The following is a 19,938-nucleotide window of genomic DNA, read 5'->3' as shown; positions in this document are numbered from 1 at the left end:
ATACAAAAGGGAGCCCCAGCACCAGGGCAGTGCTGCAGTTGCCCCCCATTTTACCTGCTGCCCATTCTTCTGCAGGGTTGCCCGTGGCCCAGAGGGGTGGTGGGAAAGTGTGAGCTGAGCTCCCAGCTTGGGTCGGCTCACTCCTGGACAGTGCTGGGGGCAGGGTGCACTCCATAGCACAGCCGTGAAGGTGTCCCGTGCATCTTTGCCTGTTCCTTGCTATGTAGTTTACCATTGGGAAAGCAGTTTTGGGTTAGGACAGCCAAGGTAATACATTTGTGCCCTTCTCCTGACTCAGATACATGTCATGTGCTAAAGCCAGTGTGGTGACAGAGGGGTAGATAGGAGACCTCACAGCTCACCTGTTTGTTTGTTTTTCCCCAAGCTTGTTCTCCTGATGAGTTCCAGTGCAGTAACAAGACGTGCATCTCCATCAACTTCGTGTGTGATGGTTACAACAACTGTGGTGATGGCAGTGATGAAAAGAAATGCTCCCCTCTGACCTGCAGCCCCAATGAGTTCCAGTGCAACAACAGCGTGTGCATCCCACAGCTGTGGGTCTGTGACAACCAGGCAGACTGTGAGGACCATTCGGATGAGTCCATAGAGAGGTGTGGCTATGATGCCAAGGCCTTCAACACCTGTGCTGCTCACGAGTTCCAGTGTGGCAATGGCGAATGCATCCTCCTTAACTGGAAGTGTGATGGGGACGAAGACTGCAAGGACAAATCTGACGAGCAGGACTGCCGTGAGTGTGGGCAGAGCTGGGGATTCTCCTTTGGTGGGGAGGGCAGCCCCTCTGGGCTGTGTTTTCAGGCAGGGCTTCGTTGCAAATTGTCTGTGCAGCTCCTGTCTGCCAAGGAGCGTTTGTGTCCCAAGGCATGGCCGGGTGCTCAGCCCAGCAGCATTCGGTGTATTCCAGACTATTCTGTTGCTCTGTCAGGATTCAGAGAGGGGCTGCGAGAGCTGTTGAATGGCACCGTGCCTCAGAGAAGATCTGTTTCACTAGAAGTGGAGGAAATAGGAGACATTTTTAAAGCCCTCAGGCTACGTGGTGGGGTCACAGCCCTGCAGGTTAGAAGCCACAGTGCTAAAGGGAATATATGATCAGCAGAAAAAAAAATAATTAATTTTCTACCTCTGAAGTTGGAGTATACCGAGCAAGGCAGCACCTCTGAATAATCCAGTTTGAAATGCACTTTGAGCTTGGCTGTTACAGGCACAGAGCTAATAAATAATGGATTTCTTTTCAGCTGGCTTGATACATTTAACATGGTGTTGTTGGTGTGCACGGTGTTTTGAATGCTTCATCCAGTTTTAGCCACAAAAACTGTTCAAGCCAGTCACTTATCTGAGGAGGGAGATAGCAAGAAAATAAGAGCAAAACGTTTTGCTGAAATATTCATTATCACAAGATTGGAATAAAATAAAACATTTACGTAGCTGCATATATTTAGCAGCTCTGACATTGGACCACCTCTGGGAGGAAGGCGGCGACCAGCTGCAGGAAGCAGACATTTTTACAAAGGTGTGTGTGAAAACGTCCACCTTTCCAGCACCATCTTCCCATAACCAGGACAGCGCTGAGTCTCAGCTGGTGACCTCAGAGCAGCTTGCATGGGGGAGCCCTTCAAGGAGGAGAGCAATCAGATGCTCTCCAGGGCAGAGATGCAAATTTGGTGATTCCTTTAGCAAGAGGAGGAGGCAGTAAGGCCTGACAGACTCCAGCAGGTGCCCAGCTAGCTGGGTCTGCTGAGACACGGGACACAGGAGGAGCAGGGCAGTGACAGCAGCCCCGCTACAGAGCAGCTTCACCAGGTAACACCTCCAGGTTCCCCAGGGCAGCCTCCGTGGGGCAGAAGACACAGCCGGACAGGGCTGCAGCACAGCACGGTGCTGACAACCAGTGGAGGAAAGAGGAAATGTGGCTGAAGAGGGAAGAAGTCTTGAGACCATTATATCTCTGACTAGGGGAGATTCAGTGCCTGAGGGGTTCTTTTCCTGCTAACTCTCAGTGCAGCACATTATGCAGCTTATCTACCCGGGAGGTATAGATGTGTGCTGCTTCTGCTGCTCTCAATCCAGGAAGCCGAGAAATGGTGGGACTCCAGAGCCCCGTGTTTTAGTTCCTGATGTGCTCCTTTGAATAGGGTTGTCTGCTTTGTACCTGTGCAAGTTTGGGATTTTGTGCCACTGAGCTGCACAGCCCTGTCGCTGCTTGCACTACAGGTGGGAGATCTCCGGGTCAGCAGCATGCAGAGAACCCATGGCACTGAATGCAAACACAGCCCCTGAGTCCACGGGGTCAGAGGCAAAGGTGATGGTGCTTCCCCATCCTAACCAAAGCTGTAGCTTGGGTGCACGTCTGTGGTAAGAAGGTGGTATTTGAGTGCATCACTGTTCCTTTGTTGGACTGAAGAGTTTAGAGATTGGCCTCTATTATTTTTTTCTCACCTCCAGAACTTCCTTTTTTGAGGTCAGCATCGCATGGCACGCAGGGAGTTACAGCTGTGTGGCAGCACTGCATTCCCTTAGCAACAGCCATGGCACAAGCACTGCTGGCTTTGACTTGATTAAAACTGAGAACACCAGCACTGTGCCTTCTCTTAGGGTTTTTGCATTGTGTAAAACAGAAGGATAGGAGTTAATGCTTTAAAAAAAAAAAAATGTCATGAGGCCATCACCGGATATTTGTTGTAATTATTTTGAGGTGATAAACGAGGAGAGCAGGAATGAAGGGTGACAGCTGGTGAACAGGTTTTGGCAGCGAAGCCAGCAAATAAATAGGAAGGAAGAAGTCATTTCAGGGAAGGTGTGTGAGTTGGTTTTTTCCTTGGTATGTATATTTAAATGTATGTGTGTGTATGTGCACACGTATATAAAATGGACATTGGGTTAGATTTATTATTCTCCAAATGGTTAGATTTAAAATATCCTCTGCAGCCCAGGAGGGAGGATAAATAATGCCAGTACGTGACAGCTAGAAAACACATCTCTGTCCTCACGCTTTCCTGCCTATGTTTCCTCATCAGTACTATGGAACTGATGTGTTTTGTAAATGCTGGGGTTTTCTTGAGCTTCAGCTGACGTTTTGGGGGGAAAAGAAGCAAAAGACAGAAGAAATAGAGGCTCAGACTTGGAATCTGGAATATATCTGCTGAATTTGAGCAGTACAGCCTTGTGCCCAGTATTTGCAAATGAAGTGTGTCTGTTTGAGCGCACCAGTTAATTTAACAGAGCTTTGGTAAACTGTTTCATATTTAATTTGCAGAGCTGTGAAGGTGACTATAAAACTGCTGAAATGTCACTGATTTAAACCCACTAAAATAGCACAGCAGCTTTCTGTACAGCTGATGCAAATGAACTGTACAGCTCGTGTCTGTGCTTGGGACATTGCTCTGCTTTGGGCAGGGCCCCATTGGTGGTCTGCTGTCAGCTGTGCCCATGGTGCTCAGATGGGTTTGTCTCCCATCTTCATGATAATAAGGTTCCTGGCCCTCTCTTCTCATGTGTATGCTCTCCAGGCTGAGTATAAGCATCACAGTCTCCCTTCTCCTGTTGAGAAATTCACCAAGGTATAGAAATGCTGTATATTCATTTTAATACCTGTGTGATCAGTAAGAGCTGTCACTGTATCTGCTCTTTTCGGATGTTCATGAAGAGGCTCAAGGGCCATTTCTCAAAGGTCTGAATTTCCACAGCTCTGCTGGAACGAGAAGCAAACCAGGAAACCAAGCCTGGTCTCCAGTCCTCTGACTCTTGGTGAAGAAGGAGCTTTGTGCAGATGTTGTACAGTCCCACATCTGTGTTTCGCAGTCCCTTTACTAGCTGAGCCTTCCCAATCTGCAGCCATTGCCTTGCAGGTTTACTTCATAAACTGGAAACTTCTGCCCCAGGACAGGCCAGGCTCCTGCTGGCTTTAATTGCATGTAGCATATTTGCAGAAAATTAATACCTGTAGCCAGAAATGGAGGACCACCCCATCCTGTCTCCACAGAACAGAAGTTGCTACAGAAAGGGTAAACTTTCCCATGTTGGGAGGTGAAGATCAGAAATAGTTGTAGCAGGGGAATGTGAGGCTAGGCATTAGGAAAAGGTTTGCAATGGCCAAGGTTTAGCTTGGAAGAAGCTGGGATTGCATTACAGGGTCTCTCCACCTTCAGGGCTTCTGCCAGGGAAGTGAATGGTTCAGACAGAAGTGCCCCAGCCTCCCTGCAGACCTGAGGTCTGTGGTTCTCCCAGACCACAGTTTCACGTCCCCCTCTCCTTTGTTAGAAGAGCAGTTCCCAGGTGCTTGGTTTGGAGCTGCTGGATGTCCTGCTGAGGTTTTGCATTTCTGTATCTGGGTTTGTTAGCAGATACACTGACACAGCTGGTCCCATAACCGCTCTTATTGCGTGTGGTTTTATTCTTGCTTTGCAGCTCTTTCTGACTGTAGTCCACATGGCTTTCCTCTCCACGGAGCAGTGCTATTTTGTAACCTTTCTCCTGTGAATACTGTGTGTTTCTAAGGCAGGATTTCCCTCCTCCGGCACAGGCACTGCAGTTGCAGCTTTTCCTGTCTTTCACACCTTTCAATGCCTGCAGACACTTAGGGCTTAGTCCAGCAGTTTTGAATCTGGATCCTGCATCCCATGGGATGCTATCACCAATAATGCTGAGCCTTCAGGCATACTAATACTTCATGATATCAACACTAACCCACTTCGTATCTGTGGCTCTTCTTGGGTTATCTGAAAGTAGTAATTTTTGTATTAGAGGCAGTTTGTCAAATTGTCAAGGAAGGTCTGCCACGTGGCTCTCGCCTCCCGTGTAGGAACATCAGTGCTGACCTCCTCCAGCTATTCAGAGGCAGTGATTTTCTGTCATATGGTACCAGGCTGCAATCAGCAAGATGGAAAGGTTAGAATCAAGAGCTCTCCAGGGTGTGCTGCCTTAACAGGATTTTAACAAAACATCTGGAAGATAGTCCCCTTAGAAATAAGCCACGTAACGTGCCTCAGGAACGAGGAGCCTATTTTTACCAGTGAGCTGCAGGCTGCAGCCCTTTGCTGGCTAGCCAGTGCCTGTTGGCTCTGTCAGTGCAAGTCAGATCCCATCTGGGAAGGTCTCAGTGTAACCTTGAGGAGGGAAATGCGGCTGCTTTTAGCACGATCAGAGCAGCAGTCTGATCTATTTTTTCCCCAATTTTGCTGTTCATCAGATCTCTTTTGAGTGTAATAACAGCAACAGGGCAAATGAGCATCAGGCTTGAAATCTGACCTGACACTTTTGGAGATGTTTCTGGCCTGTAAACCCAAGAAGCACCAAGCCATGGGGCAGTGGAGCTGTTGTGCCTTCCAGGCTCTGTGGTTGGCTCACGGGCATTCATTGACCCAAATGACCACGTCTGTCACTCGCTTCATCCCTGGCGTGACCACGTTGGCTGTAGCAGATGCAGCATACATGTGTCTTGCCTTTGACCTTAGGCTGAACGTGTTTTAAAATGTATCTTAAAATACAAGGATGGTAGAGGGTGGTCAGGGATGTTGGGGGACACGGGGCAGTGCCTGAGGTAGCTGCTGCCTGTTGCTTTGGTGGAAGCAGTTGATCCTTCTGAAGGAGGGCGCAAAGCTCCTGCAGTGTCAGATAAAAAGTACCACACAAAAAGTTCAAGTGCTGTGTGGATAACGTTTACGTGTGTTTTTTTAAAGCTCTGGTGACCTGCAGACCGGATGAATTCCAGTGCGGGGATGGGACCTGCATCCATGGAGCAAAGCAGTGTGACAAAGTGCACGACTGTCCTGACAACAGTGACGAGGCAGGCTGTGTCCAAGGTACGTTCAGAACAGCACTACGTTCTTTGTGCTCAGTTTTGTAAGTCTGCAAGGGCTCTGTGGCCACTGCAGAAGGAGAAGGCCTGCGTTGCTCCTCTGTGCCACGACAGGCTGCTTCCTGCAGAGCTGTAAGCCGTTCTGGCAGTGGGGTTGCTTGGGAGAGATGATTGTGCTGGCCAGGCAGACTGCACGTCTTGAAAAGTTCCTCGCATCATACTCAACCTTTAATGTTCATTTGCTTAATCTCATCCCATTTCTGCTAATGACACCTTCTTGAAGCTCTGTGTCTGGCTTTTTGTTGTCTTGAGCCTCACCTAACTTAGTTGCTTTCCTCTCTTGCCCGACATGACAGAGTCAGCATGTGAAAGTCCCAGCAAGTTTCAGTGTAAGAGTGGAGAGTGCATTGACGGAGGCAAAGTGTGCGATTTACATAGAGACTGCAGGGACTGGTCTGACGAGCCTCTGAAAGAATGTGGTACAGTACTTGCCTTCTACGTGTTGCTCCTGTTGTAACTGCTTCCCCTCTCCTCCATCTGGTGCTCACAGCTTTGAGTGTAACCACATGTAGCTGCTAATGCTATTTCTCACTCTGCTTCTCTTTCCTTGCCTTTATTCTCTCTTCACCCTTCACATGAATATAATTAGTAGCCCGGTCTGATCATCTGCCAGTGTGAACTGTGCCCTTCTCAGTTCAGCTTTTAACCTTGGAGGGATGTTTCAGCTGAGCACAGCACTAGCAACCAGGAATTCCCCCTCTTCCCAGACTTTGGGGTCCTCCACAGCACTGACCAGTTTATTTGGCCTTCCTGCCAAAAATTACCTGTGAATAACTGAAAGATGAACAAAACGCCATGAAGGTTTAGCACTGGTAACATGCTTCGAAGGTGAAAGCACGCAGTGAGTGGCAGCATCCACTAAGCAGTGACTTCAGCCACTGCTGGGTTTGTTGCTGCATCCTCCAGAAATGACATTAAGTTGCTGTCTGCAGCATCCTGCTGGCTGTGGGCTGCTGAGAACAACCAGGCCGTGAGAGCCTGGTCTGCTCCTGGGCTGTGGGAGTCAGCAGAACAGAAAGCTGCAGGTTGGGGAGCTGAGCCTCTCTGTCCTTTCTCACCAGGCATTGTGGGTGCCAGCCCCAACTTAGAGCATCACTGCCACACCATTGGTTCTTCCCCAGGGGCAGAAATGCCTCAGACAGGCTGCTGTGGTGTCCCTTTCCACGACTTCATGGAGCACCAGTAGCATGGAGCTCTGTACCTGCAGCTTAAATATCTCCTGTTCAGGGAGAGTTGTTGGCTTCTCTGTACTGGACAAAAAGTGTGTGAATTCCCAGCAAAGGATGCTCTTACCCTGTGCTTTCAGAACACCCTTGCTTTCTTCTGCACTAATCCACATCTCCCTGTCTTTCTGAGTGGGTGTTGCAACTTGTCTGCCTGTGGAGGTCTCACTCAAAGCCAGCAGCCCAGTTGGCAGAGGAGACTGCGCTCAGCCTTAACCATGGTGCTGTGACTGCCTTGTTGTGGTCCTAGGCTGGCAGCTGAGTGCCATTTGAGTTAGGAAGCTGTGCAGAGAATAGTCTCCAAAGGAGACATTCTTCTTTAAGACTGCAGAATGATGACTGCTGTGAATTTTGACATGCAGCCACAGGTAATCTGCACAGCAGCCCAGGAGATGCAGGGTATTCTCCTCAGCTCAGCGTGTCTGTACAGCTGCATGTTTGCCTTTGCATTGCCCTTCAAGATTCCCTAGAAAAGCACTGAAGAGGCAGAGCATCACTTGTCTCACTTTAAGCAGGCAGTGGATATGATGCTGAAGTTTGGGTAGTGGGCAGCAGCTGTCCAGCAGAGAGCAGGCTGCAGTCTCTGCCTGTTCCTCCTCAGCTCCTGTTGAGAAGTGCAGCAAGTGAGCCAACACCTGATTTACAGTCTCCAAAATTATTCCACAAAGCGCCTCTGAAACCAGAGGAAACATTTACATTTACATTTACATTTACATGAGAGCTTGCTTGTTAGTTAAAACAGTTTTTGTCGTGTTTTGCAAAGAGCAGTTGTGCATGGATATGATGGAGTTTGCTAGAGGCCTGTGCAAGTGCAGGAATAGGTGATATCAATTAATAAACATCACTGAACAGTGCCAACACACAGTGTGACTTCATGGACACTTTCCTGGGGCCCAGTGAACCTGCTCTGTTAATAACTTATTGATACCTATGTACATGCGTGTCTCTGATAGGAAGGTGAAGGCATCCCAGAGCTGGGATGGGGCTCTCTGGCATGGTATCTTCCTAGCCTACTGACTTTAACTGGCTTGTGGTTGTTTTCATTTTCTTTCAAGAGCAGTGGTTTAATGGCTGTGCTGCACTGCTCACCTGCGTCATGCAAGGAAGCAAGAAGTAAAAGATAAATGAAAATTTTGCCTTTAAATTGCATTCAGAAATGAAGTAAATCAGTTTTGCTTGTTCCACTGAACCCACTACCCATGAAATCCCACAGCTTCTGTACAGCAACCTTATGGAGAAAACTTTCTCTTCACCTTCTAAAGGTTAATTACAACAAGAAGAAATGTTATTTCTGGCAGAAAATCAGCTTTCTTCCATCTCTCATTCAATTCTAGTTAAAAAGACACATTTAGTCTATTTTTCATTTCAGCTCTTGAAAGCAGGATCAGAGAAGCTGGCCTTGGATTAGGCAGAGGCCCAGGAGGGGATGGGGGCTGTTGTTCCATGGACTGCACACTTGGGCTGCTGCAACTCAGGCGTTGCTAGAATTGTCATTCAGATCCTTCCTTGGTGCTAGATGGGTAAATAGTACAGTAGTTCAAAACAGCTGGCCTCTGGGACATGAGACTCCCCCAGCATGAATTATTAAAGCTCAAAGAGACTGTTCAGAGAAGTCAACATTAACCCGTGCATGGGGAAGGAGTCATCTCCTGGAGAACACCATTAGGTTCCTTGGAAATGCCTCCCATCCGGCAGAACATGCTCAATGTAGTGGGTTTCTGACGGATGAGATGTGCACAGATGCACAGGTGCTGTGTTCCCAGGGCTCCCTCCTCATTTAGCCACTAGCTTTCAGTCCAACTGATCCCAGCAGCGTTGGTTTGGAATAATAAAGAGCAAGGAAGAGATAGGGTGATGGCTTCCTTTCTCTGAAGTCACTCATACGCTCTACGTGGCCAACGCCTGGTTACCAGAAGCTGGTAGCTATGGGAAAATTTGAGTTTGCCCTTTCTTAATTTTATTCAGTCTTATGAGTAGAACCCCTCCTTTACCACAGAGAACGTGTATGCCTCTTCCAGGTATTAACGAATGCTCTCTGAACAACGGTGGCTGCTCACACATATGCAAAGACTTGAAGATAGGCTACGAATGTGAATGCCCGCCCGGATACAAGCTTCTGGATAAAAAAACGTGTGGAGGTAATTTACATGCAAACAGCAGTCCCTTGTGTTTCACCATATAGAGCCATGATTATATGCACTTCAGCATTGCTCCATCACAGATGGTTTGATTTCAAGTTATTGATGGGTTTCAAACACTCCTTTCAGACATAGATGAATGTGAGAATCCAGACGCTTGTAGCCAGATCTGCATTAATTACAAGGGGGACTACAAATGTGAGTGCTACGAGGGATACGAGATGGACACCCTGTCCAAGAACTGCAAAGCTGTAGGTAAGGCAGCCTGACAGGCTCTTAAACTCTGACTGCTCAACATCACAGCTCTGCTAAGAAAACACACTTGCAGGGCTGAGCCTACGGGAACAGGCAGAAGTTAACTAGCAAGCAAAGGCATTAATTTCAAGCAGCATGGAACTACTGCAGTGATAGCAGATGTGTCTCTAGGCAAGAACTACTGATAGTGCAGATCAGAATATTTTAACGGTGTGCAGAGCGAGATTATAATCACTAGTTGGCTGTTAGAAGCTGAAACTTGAAAAGAAAGCCTCTTGACAGGTTTCACTAAAAACAGCACAGAAAAAAATATTTACTGGTAGTCATGTTAAAAGAAAACAACCCAATTAAAACATGGTAGGTTACCACCTCTCCACCTGCCCAGCCTCATACACAGATACCAACGTGAACACCATCAGCTTGCTTGGGCTTATTGCAAAAATGAATGTTAATGTCAGAGGGATTGCAGCCTTTCTGAGAGGCTGTGGCCTGGGCTGGCCTGAGAATATGACTGCTGTTACAGTTTGACCAGCACCCAGGCTGCAGGCTCTGGCCCACAAAGAAGAGATGTGAGCTGTGTGAGCCCAAGTGCTTGGTTGGATAGTGCAAGGTGTTGCATGTATGTGACAGCCTAAAATGCCTTCCTAGCAACGAGTTCCTGGCTTTGCTGGATTCAGTGTGGCTCTGCCATACCTTGATCTGGCTGCCTGCCTTCCCTCCAGACAGCCGGGAGGGCTTTCTCTTCCTTGTCCTGACCATGAATCACTGAAATCCAGCCCCTGGATTTTGTATCTAAAATGTATAACTGAAAGTGAGGACGTTTCCCAGAAGCTGGGTGACAGGGATGCTGTGCCCTGTATCTGTATGTTAGCTGCCTACATTTGGCCAGAAGCCACTTAGACCTGCTGCTGGCACAAAGCAGATCCCTGACTTACTGCTCTTCACTTTGTTGTTCTTTGAGGAAAGAACGTATCCAGCCCTCGGGTCAGCTGCTAAAATAACAAATGCACTTTTTTCTGTGTCAGGAAAGAGTCCCTACCTGATCTTCACCAACCGCCACGAGGTCCGCAAGATAGACCTGGTGAAAAGGGACTATTCTCGCATCATTCCCATGCTGAAAAATGTCGTGGCGCTGGATGTGGAGGTGGCAACAAACAGAATATACTGGTGTGATTTGTTCTACCGAAAAATCTACAGGTAAGGGCTAATACAGAATGTGTGTTTTGGTACCTCTCTAAAGCTGTGCTTCAGTTTGTACTCTGTAAGGACGATATGCAGAGAACAACACAGGATGCAGCAAACCTGAGGGCTTTTCTTCCCTTTGCATTACCTGTTGTGGCCCAGACTTTGTAAGTTTTTCAGGAATTGATAAAGAAATCAGGGGTTTGTGCAGCTACTTGGCTTGAAAATGCAGGAAGGCTTTCCATCAGTAATAGACCCCACTGCATTTGTGCAATTACACATGGACTCTTGTTTACTGAATGATCATATTGCCAAGTGAGGCTGCTGCTTTGCTGTGTGCTTCCTGTATGTGAAACCACAAAGGACTTGGCGTCTGAAGGCACAAAGGAGGCAAGTGGTGGAAGCAAGGATATTGACTGACCACTGGAGGCTCTGCTAGACTAGATGAAAATCCACAGCACTTGACCACAGACCACATTCCATATCCTGTAATTTCTGTTTCCCTTTTCATTTCAGCAGTTTTTATACATTCATCACAATTATTATGTACTGGAGCTTGTACGAGTGCCTAGTCAAAAATGCATTTCATTTATGCACTGAAAATTCCTCATGTATATTCTGATTTGCATAGCTATTGCACCCTATTACAGCTTCAACAGCAATTTGTTTTGGATTTTAGCTAATGATCAGACAAAAAGGTTGATTGGTTTCAGTGCATAGGAGCCAAGTTGAGGTTTTTTTAGGCTATGCTAGCTCTCATGCCACTGGCAGGGAAATTTGCTCAGGTTGTCCTGATTATTAAGCACTCAAGTAGCTGGGCAGGTACCCTGAGCAGCCCTTTGTGGCCCTGGAAACGGGGAGGTGGCTCAGCAGCGAGCTGCTTCCACTGTGTCTGATCCTGCAGGCATGGGCAGGGTGGGTAAGAGCAGACAGAGAATTATTTAAGACACACTGCTCCTTCTGCAGCTCTCTGACAGTTAATGCCCTGGGACTGAGAGCCCCGAGCAGTGTTCATACCCTAAGTATGACTGTACCAAGCCTGGTTCCTTTTCCAAACAGCAGAATTTTTATCTTTCTCAGTCCTGCTTGCATTAGCTTTATTTTGAGTCCTATCTTTTCCGCAGAGCAGGCTGTGTAACCATCGTTTCTTAACAATTAATGCTGCTGTTGGAGGTGCTGCTAATATCGCTAATATCAAGCACTTCCAAAGAGAAGGCCACCATATGCCTCCAACAGAGGAGTCCACTGCAGGAGTCCTGTGGGTAACAGCAGTCTAGAGATCTCCTCTTTCTTGACACTCACTTTACTTCTCTTTCTGCCATTGAGGCGTTGTCCCCATCAGGGTGTTAGAAGATATTTTACTGTATTTAGTTTGTAGGAGAATCAGAATGTCACTTCTGTATTTCCACCCTCTCGAAGCCCCAGGAGCTCCTTGGTTTCTCCACCAGTGCATCGAGTCACACTCATGGCTCAGGACAGTGTGAGCAGCGCCATGTTGGTTGAAGGTGTGAACACCGCTGTTTCACTAGGGAGGAATTAGCTGGGCTGGAACTGCACAGTCAGAACGTGTGGTGCTCATCAGACCAAAATAACAGCAGCTTGGGAACCAGAGCCATATGCTCTGCAGAACCCCTAATGGCACCATTCCTTTGGTGTTGGGTCAGAGAGAAACCAAAGGCTGACATTAAGTGAAGATTTTCTTTGTATCTAACAAGAGATCACTTGCCAAATTAGTATAGCTTCATGAATCCCTTTGATGAATTAAAATTAGTTACACAGGTCCTAATTCTGCAACACACTTAAGCACATTTATTTGTATGCTAAATTCAACTCTGTTTGGCAGAGCGCTGAAGATTATAAGATTTCCAATGTCCATAAATCCCATTAAATGGTACTACTGAAGTTAATGTGCCCTAAGTCAGATGTTGTGCAGTTGTAGCAGGAAGCTGGTGGAAACATAAAATAACAGTTCCCTGTCCTGCAAACGCCTGCCATCCAGATATAGAGGTAAGACCAAGGTGGAGGAGAAAGCAGCAGGATACAGTACACAACGGTGAAGGTTTCTCTGTCAGTTGTCTTGCCACATGTGCACTTTGTTCCCGTGGTGTTGGAGTGATGCTGCCAGCACTCAGCCCTTCCTGAGCTCCAGCCCATCTGTACAGCCTTCTCTGTGCCATGTGTCAGCCCAGTGACAAATCTTGTCTCTGCAGTGCCTACATAGACAAAGCGAGCGACACAGCGGAGCAGGTGATTCTCATAGACAGCCAGCTAAACTCTCCTGAAGGGCTGGCGATTGACTGGGTTCATAAGAATATCTACTGGACAGATTCTGGAAACAAGACTATCTCAGTGGCCACTGCAGACGGGAGCAGGAGGAGGACACTTTTTAACAGCGACCTCAGTGAGCCGAGAGCCATTGCTGTTGATCCCACACGGAGGTGAGTGTGAAAAGGAAATGATTGTGCTTTTCTGATGGAATTCCAGTCTTCTTTCTGCCTCTCACAAAACGCATGTGCATCACATGTGCCATAAATTAAATCCTAATGGATTTACTTACATGTTTAAAGATAAGGGCCTCTGTAAGAGCTTACATAGGACTGCTATGTTTCAAGGAGCAGGCTCACGTAAATCTTTGCATGGCTGCTGCTGTCAGAGAAAGTTCTGAAAATTGTCAGGTGGACCTGAGCTCAGGCACACAGGTTATGCTGGGAAATAACATAAGTGTGACCAGAGTGTGGGATAAGTGAGGTCTACAGATAGACCACAGACACTGGGAGATAGCTTTGGGTTTTATATTCTGGTGCATGTTCTGTGGCAGGCTAACCTGTGGGATAGGACCACAGTAGCTCCACTAAATGTGTATCAAGATAAACTGAAGTGACTGAGGGGCTTTGCAACATCAAGCAGAGAGTACTGCAACTCCCTCCCCCATCAGTAGTTTAAATTTCTTACCCTTTGGTCCAATTTACTGTCTCCTTGCATCCATCTCTTTTAGGTTCATGTACTGGTCTGACTGGGGAGACAAAGCGAAGATTGAGAAAGCAGGCCTCAATGGTGTGGGGCGGCAAGTGCTGGTGTCTGACAACATTGAGTGGCCAAACGGCATCACACTTGGTAAGCAGGCAGGTCACAGCTACAGGATCCACTGTGGCTAATGTAAATTTCTTGTTAAGTAGGCAAACACAGCCAAGTTAAAGGCATCCACATTTAGCACCACGCAGGTGTGAGGTTCTGTGCTTGGTTTTATGTTTGAAAATTCTGTCTATAAAAGGATGTAAGAGAAAATGTTACTACCACTGCATATTGTTGAAGTGCTACTGCTGTGAACAAATAATGTTATCCTTTAGTAATTAAGAAATTAATTAATGGCTTGTTTTATTACAGAATTTGTTTTTTGTTGGCACTTATCCACTTGCATTCAGTTTAGTGAATCTCATCCAAAATAAGTGGATCTGCTCCAGGAAGAGACATTCAGTTCACAGCATTCTAAATAACACTGAGCCCTTCCCACCCACTTTTACCTGCACCCTCTCCAAAATCTGTCTGGTCTGGGGCGGAAAGTTCCCACCACTGCCATTCCCTCAGCCTGCAGCACAAGGATTTCTGGAACCCAGCATTCTTCATCACTGAAGATGTGTTAATCACGCGGCTCCATCAGAAGGATGTCATTTGAATCCCAGTCGTTATTCTCCAGCAAGAGACCAACAACTAAATAGGGCTGAGTGGCCCTGAAGGAGCACCTCTGGGAAGCCCAAAGTGTGGCTGGCCTGCTCCTCCTGGCAGCAAAACAACACTGTCAGTCCATCATTCTCACACACACACAGACACCCCCCAGAATGTTTCTCCTTTTTAATCTTACTTATAAGGTCTTATCCTAGCATATCTGGGCACTGAGTCAAAATCACAACCACTGTTGAAAAAAAACTTTTAGAAGCCTAATAATAAAGAGATTAGTCATGCTGCCAGCAGGAAAAAAATGCTGGGAAGTAAAAAAGAATTGCAGAAGCTGTGTGTAATTTTGTTTCATTGTGTTTTACTTCTCAGATTTGCTGAATCAGCGTCTCTACTGGGTGGACTCCAAATTGCATTCACTCTCCTGCATTGATTTCAATGGCAGCAACAGAAAAGTTCTGATCTCTTCCGTTGATGATCTGAGCCATCCGTTCGGCTTAGCAGTGTTTGAGGTAAGAGTCAAGATGGGGTGAGAACAGCCTGGAGACTGCAAGAGGTCTCAAAGCTCTTCGTGATTGAAAGCTTTGCCTTTTGCATAGCGCAGAAAGCTCAGTGAGGGCGTTTGCTGCTATAGAAACCGATTAACCTGGTGTGGGTTCAGCTGGGAAAATAGTTTTCTAAAGCCCCTCATCAGGAGCGATGCGTTGCCTCATGCTTTTACCTAATGTATTACAAATGAATCCATGAGGGGCAGGCAGAGCTTATTAGAATTATGGCTCCCACGGGACTGCAAAATAGTCATGGCTTTCCCTTGAGGTGAACTGAGCCAACTGCCCATGCAAAGGCCGAAACTGTTAACAAGGGACAGGAGAAACCACTTGCTAGATCAGTAGTGGGGCAGCCGTTCACTGAGTGACACTGCAGCACGTCCTGTGTCTGCCTTCGGATAAGTCAGACTTCAAGGGGAGCTGCATGGGCTCAGGGCAGCTGCCCTCTGTTATTCCCAGCATTTTTGTTTCACATGCATGCTTGTGCTGCATTTTCCAGTGCTAACAGAATCCTCAAGGGAGGATGGCCCCGTAAGTCCAGGGGTTGATTGCTTGCACTGTCCTCTGGCCATCTCAACATCTGCAGAAGTGTCCTCAAACATTTTGACCTGTGGCAGGAGTCTGAAGGCTCCAGTGGGCAATATGTGTGCCAGGTGCTCGCAGGGCTCCCCCTGCAGTCACTGTGCACCAGTGCGTTGCCAAGTTGGGGATTTGGTATTAAAAAGTTATTTGTTCACCTGGTTCAGGAAGGCAGATAGTTCTCTTTCAGCTTCAGCTGCTGCCGTTCTGACACACAAGTCCTGCCACACATCAGAGCAATGTCTCCGTCCAAAAAACTAAGTTCTGATCCTACAGAGATATATGCCTATCTTCACAAATTAGGCTTCTGGCCCCTACTTGAACTTAAAAACCCAATTGCATTCTTGTATGATTGTAGATTCTTGTAATACTCTTCTTACTCCCATTTTTAAAAAATCAAAAAAGGTGCAGGAACATCCCAAAAGGTCCAGAATTTGGATGTAGCTGAATTCCTGCTCCCTCAGTCTCACAGCTACTCCAAATTACTGAGCACTCCTAAACACTGTTGGAGTACTGTGCTTTTTAAACATGCCAAAGAAAAAAGCTGCACATAGAAGTACCATAAAACCAAAGTTATCCCAGCACAGGAAAGCAGCACATTGATTTTGTGACTACCAGAGTTTAGTCCAGCTTGAATTGGAACTGAGCAGGGTAAGGTCAGAAATCCTATGTATTTCCTGCAGGACAGAGTGTTCTGGACTGACCTGGAGAATGAAGCAATCTTCAGTGCCAACAGGCTGAGTGGCTTGGACATCTCTGTTTTAGCAGAAAATCTCAATAATCCTCATGACATCGTTGTATTTCATGAATTAAAGCAGCCCAAAGGTAAGACACGTCCTCAGGGTCTCATGGCCTGAAATCAGATTTATTTGAACTACTAAATGATGGTTTCTGATCAGAAAAGCAGCACAGGTAACAATGTGAAATCAATGTCTGATGTTTGAAGTTCCTGCATAATTAATTCAACAGCAGCACCTACTGAAAAATCTGCCACTTGTTAATAGCTGTTTAATTAGCATCTTTGATAACAGAGTTACTCTCATTACTGTGATCCTTTCCATTCATTACATATTGGGGCCGTACTGCAGCCTGGAATTGTCACAGCAAGGTGAGCATATGGGGAATGGCACTCAGCGCTGTGCTGCTGTGCAAATAACAGAAAAAACAGCCTAAGGATGCTAGGAAGCCAGCTTCTGATCCAGGCTAACTGAAACTCAACCTGAGAAAGTTCAGTGAAGAGTACATGGCTTGTGTCCATCTGCTGTTATTGTGAGCATGTACAGCTGCTCTCCTCACTCAACAGCATCAGTCTGCAAATGTCCTAAATAATTATTAGTGGCAATCAACAAGCCATTCAGATACTATCCTTACTGTGCAGTATCTGAACCACTGGCTTGTGAATGAGTACATTATCACAAAGGCAACTGGAGCTGCGTGAGGCTGTTAATTTTTTATTTGCTAATCTCTCCTCACAGTTTTTATAGTAGTACATAAGGCTTTACTCCAAACTGTAGAAATGATTAAGGAGGGCAATTGATAGAGGTAGGGAGATGAAGAGAGCCTTCTTTAGAGGGCTTAATAGTTCTTTACTGAGCAGGAAAAAAAAAAAAGTAACTTGTCTTTTCTTCTGTCTTTGAATAGCTCCAGACTCCTGTGAGCTCAGCCCCCAGCCAAATGGAGGCTGCGAATATTTGTGTCTTCCTGCACCTCACATCTCTCCCCATTCCCCCAAGTACACGTGCGCCTGTCCTGACAACATGTGGCTGGGTCCTGACATGAAAAAATGCTACAAAGGTAAATACAATCACATCACTGGTGTGCTGTCCCAACAAAACCGTACTTAATGTGTTCCTGATGGTGGAACACATACGTTAGCTTTGGAATTCCACATATATTCTGACTTCTGAACACAGCTATTCTTTTTTGAAAGCCTCATCAGGAAAAAATAGAGGGGAAAGAGGAAAGAAGGGACAATCCCTACGACTGGAAATGTGAATGGTCAATAATTGGTACACATTTGCCATGTTAGATATCTGTTAGGTATCTGTAGATACTGGATCTGGAAGGGCCACAATCATTGCTGAAGAGACTGGTGTTTACAATATAATTTTCCCTAAAGTACAGATAGTTCCTGGTACAATTTCAGTGCCTTCTCAAAAAAATGAGTATTTTAATTTCTTAACCATCTTCCAGGCACAGTACTTCACGGCTATTAATTAATTAAAGTTTGATTGCAGAAAAAAAAATTCTGTAGCTATAGGTCTATCAGTTCTGTGCTTGGCAAATAGAACTGGAATTTGATTTCTGTTTCTAACCAGCAAACATCACAATCCGCCCCAGATTTATACCACCATTTGTGATTTGCTAATTTATTTCATCATCGCTTTTGCTTTTCAGAACTTCCAACCACTCCAGCTACAGTAGAGGTTCCTACAACCACAACATCTCATCCTGCTGCTACCTCCACTGTGACTGTAACTGGCAGCGCCAACACCACCACCGCCGTCATCCCCAGAGCTGTATCGGAAGCCACGACTGCCATCCCGAGTTCTCATTCAACCACATCGCTCCTCATAGATTCTGAGATGACCACTGGAAACAGCAACCTATCACAGCACTGTAAGTGAGATTCTTCTTTTCTGTTTCGATTTATACATTGCCACAAAAACTCATGAACTAGTAGGAGACTGTACCTAACAGCTGAGCTATAAAAGGTCATATGTAGGCACGTCGTCTTGTATAGCAGGAGAAATTAGGTATTCTGTATGCAGATACCTCTCTTCTGATAGGTGATGTGATTCCAGTTGCTTGAGATTTTAGGGCACTCGTGTCAGGCTTTCATCCCATGCATGTAAAGCTGACTCTAGTGATAAGGCCCTGCAAAATGCGTACCAGTCCTTGCCCTGTGCCCACTACTAGTCTTCCTTGGCTTCAGTGTTGTTTGTAGTGCTGCTGACCTAAACACTAATGAGTCTATAGATGGCTCATGTATTTTGTTTAATTAGTGTTGTGATCCAGCACAGGCTATGAGTGAGACATACTTCCTGTCCAGCTGTAGCCCTGTCGGACATTTGGGATTACAGCAGTCCAAGTCAAGCTGCTACTGCTTTGCATGGCTATGCTCTGTATGTTAGCGTGGCCTGATGAAATACAGTGGAAGTTGTGCATTACATGGCACAAAAGTAGTCTGAGAGCATTAACAGGCTCTTCTGAAGTTTACCCTACATTATGAGTGAATAATGAAAGCCCAGTCCATCATCACAGTGCTATCACATCATCCCTCTAGCTTGTGCTGTCTCATGCAAAACCGAAAAGCTGACCTGTTTTTCCAAAATCAATTCTAATCCAAAGAGAAGAATTTATTCTTCAGGGCTTCCTTGAAGACCTCAAACAGATCCAGATTGCTTTAAAAGAGTAATAGACTAATAATTGGAACAGGCTGTTTCCATTGCACTTGGAAAGCAAAAATAAGTCATCCTGCTTTGACTATGATGCCTATTTGAAGCGATCAGTGAACTCGCTTTGTAGTGCATGGGGAAAAATAGCATCTGATTTATAAAATTCACTCTTGTAAGTCCTGTTTGTGCAAATTTCCTTTCAAATGTAATAATGAACTTAAGCCATTGATGCTAAGCTCTTAAGTATCTATGTTTGAAATAGTCTGGCCTATTATTAGGTAAATAACCATGTAATGGAACAGTCTGCCAAGGGGAATTATTTAGAAGGATAAATTGCCTTTTAAGTTCCATGAATTGATGCATCAGAAGACAAACTACAGTTAGTTTCCTTCTTCTATATTCCAGCTACTTTAACACAAATATTTTCTGAGCAAGCATTTTGAGGTTTGTAACTTAAAAGATGCTATTGCCTTTTCCTCTTGAATTGCAATATTGCATTGAATTTTGAAGTTACTCTTGCATGCTGCAGCAACCACTGATGTATGTGGTGACCAGCTCCATAGCTGTACATAATACAAGTAGATACACACATGTGCACACATAGCAGGCATTTCATCCCTAAGAAACAGGTCAGCTCAACCCAGCCCAGAGTGTTATGTGTATTTGCTACTCTTTTTATTCTTCTCCCTGATCATTTCATTCCAAAGCTTTTAATGAACTCTCTGATAACAGCAGGTTACTGACATAAAGCATGCTTAAGCTATAGCTTTAAAGCCTGAGAATGAGTGAAATGATCTGTACTATTTCTGTAATTACAGATTCAAATAATGGTCAAGGCTTTGATTCAACTGTGACAGCAGCTGTGATTGGAATTGTCATTCCTGTTGGTAAGCTGATTTAACACTGAAAGACATCTTACTGAAATATTAGTGTAAATAAACTTTTCGGACTCTCAAGATTGGGGGGTGGGAGAGAGTAGAGGAACTGCTGAAATGAGTCTGGCTTTGAGGCAGTTGTGAAGGATACACACTTGCATAGGAACATCGCAGCAGATTCCTGCTCTCTCTACAA

The 19,938-nt window shown here is 45.8% G+C and overlaps 1 protein-coding gene and 1 long non-coding RNA gene across 7 annotated transcripts in view; one reads left to right on the top strand and one right to left on the bottom strand.

The window, feature by feature from the left end:
- Nucleotides 1-19,938, top strand: part of LRP8 (LDL receptor related protein 8) — a 149,956-nt gene that overhangs the window by 125,949 nt on the left and 4,069 nt on the right. The window contains exons 5-17 of one of the 2 annotated variants that reach the window (NM_205186.3): nucleotides 386-748; nucleotides 5,694-5,816; nucleotides 6,169-6,291; nucleotides 9,114-9,233; nucleotides 9,363-9,488; nucleotides 10,514-10,685; nucleotides 12,881-13,108; nucleotides 13,666-13,784; nucleotides 14,715-14,854; nucleotides 16,153-16,294; nucleotides 17,111-17,263; nucleotides 17,867-18,088; nucleotides 19,686-19,754. In NM_205186.3, coding sequence (NP_990517.2) covers nucleotides 386-748; nucleotides 5,694-5,816; nucleotides 6,169-6,291; nucleotides 9,114-9,233; nucleotides 9,363-9,488; nucleotides 10,514-10,685; nucleotides 12,881-13,108; nucleotides 13,666-13,784; nucleotides 14,715-14,854; nucleotides 16,153-16,294; nucleotides 17,111-17,263; nucleotides 17,867-18,088; nucleotides 19,686-19,754 — 2,100 coding nt within the window. The remainder of the gene's footprint in view (nucleotides 1-385; nucleotides 749-5,693; nucleotides 5,817-6,168; nucleotides 6,292-9,113; nucleotides 9,234-9,362; nucleotides 9,489-10,513; nucleotides 10,686-12,880; nucleotides 13,109-13,665; nucleotides 13,785-14,714; nucleotides 14,855-16,152; nucleotides 16,295-17,110; nucleotides 17,264-17,866; nucleotides 18,089-19,685; nucleotides 19,755-19,938) is intronic. The other variant, XM_046944254.1, reaches the window with a different exon arrangement.
- Nucleotides 746-19,938, bottom strand: part of LOC121111420 — a 33,104-nt gene continuing 13,911 nt past the window's right edge. Inside the window, exons 4-7 of one of the 5 annotated variants that reach the window (XR_006940004.1) lie at nucleotides 16,174-16,322; nucleotides 13,623-14,446; nucleotides 1,139-12,883; nucleotides 746-1,005 (exon numbers count right to left, since the gene is read on the bottom strand). This is a non-coding gene — a long non-coding RNA (uncharacterized LOC121111420). Of the gene's footprint in view, nucleotides 16,323-19,938 lie in introns of all 5 variants that reach the window. The other 4 variants (XR_006940003.1, XR_006940002.1, XR_006940001.1 and 1 more) reach the window with 4 other exon arrangements.

The sequence above is a fragment of the Gallus gallus genome, chromosome 8 (genome assembly GCF_016699485.2).
Source record: "Gallus gallus isolate bGalGal1 chromosome 8, bGalGal1.mat.broiler.GRCg7b, whole genome shotgun sequence".
NCBI classification, from domain to species: Eukaryota; Metazoa; Chordata; class Aves; order Galliformes; family Phasianidae; genus Gallus; species Gallus gallus.
The sequence above is the reverse complement of the archived record's forward strand: the minus strand, read 5'-3'. Positions and strand labels throughout refer to the sequence as shown.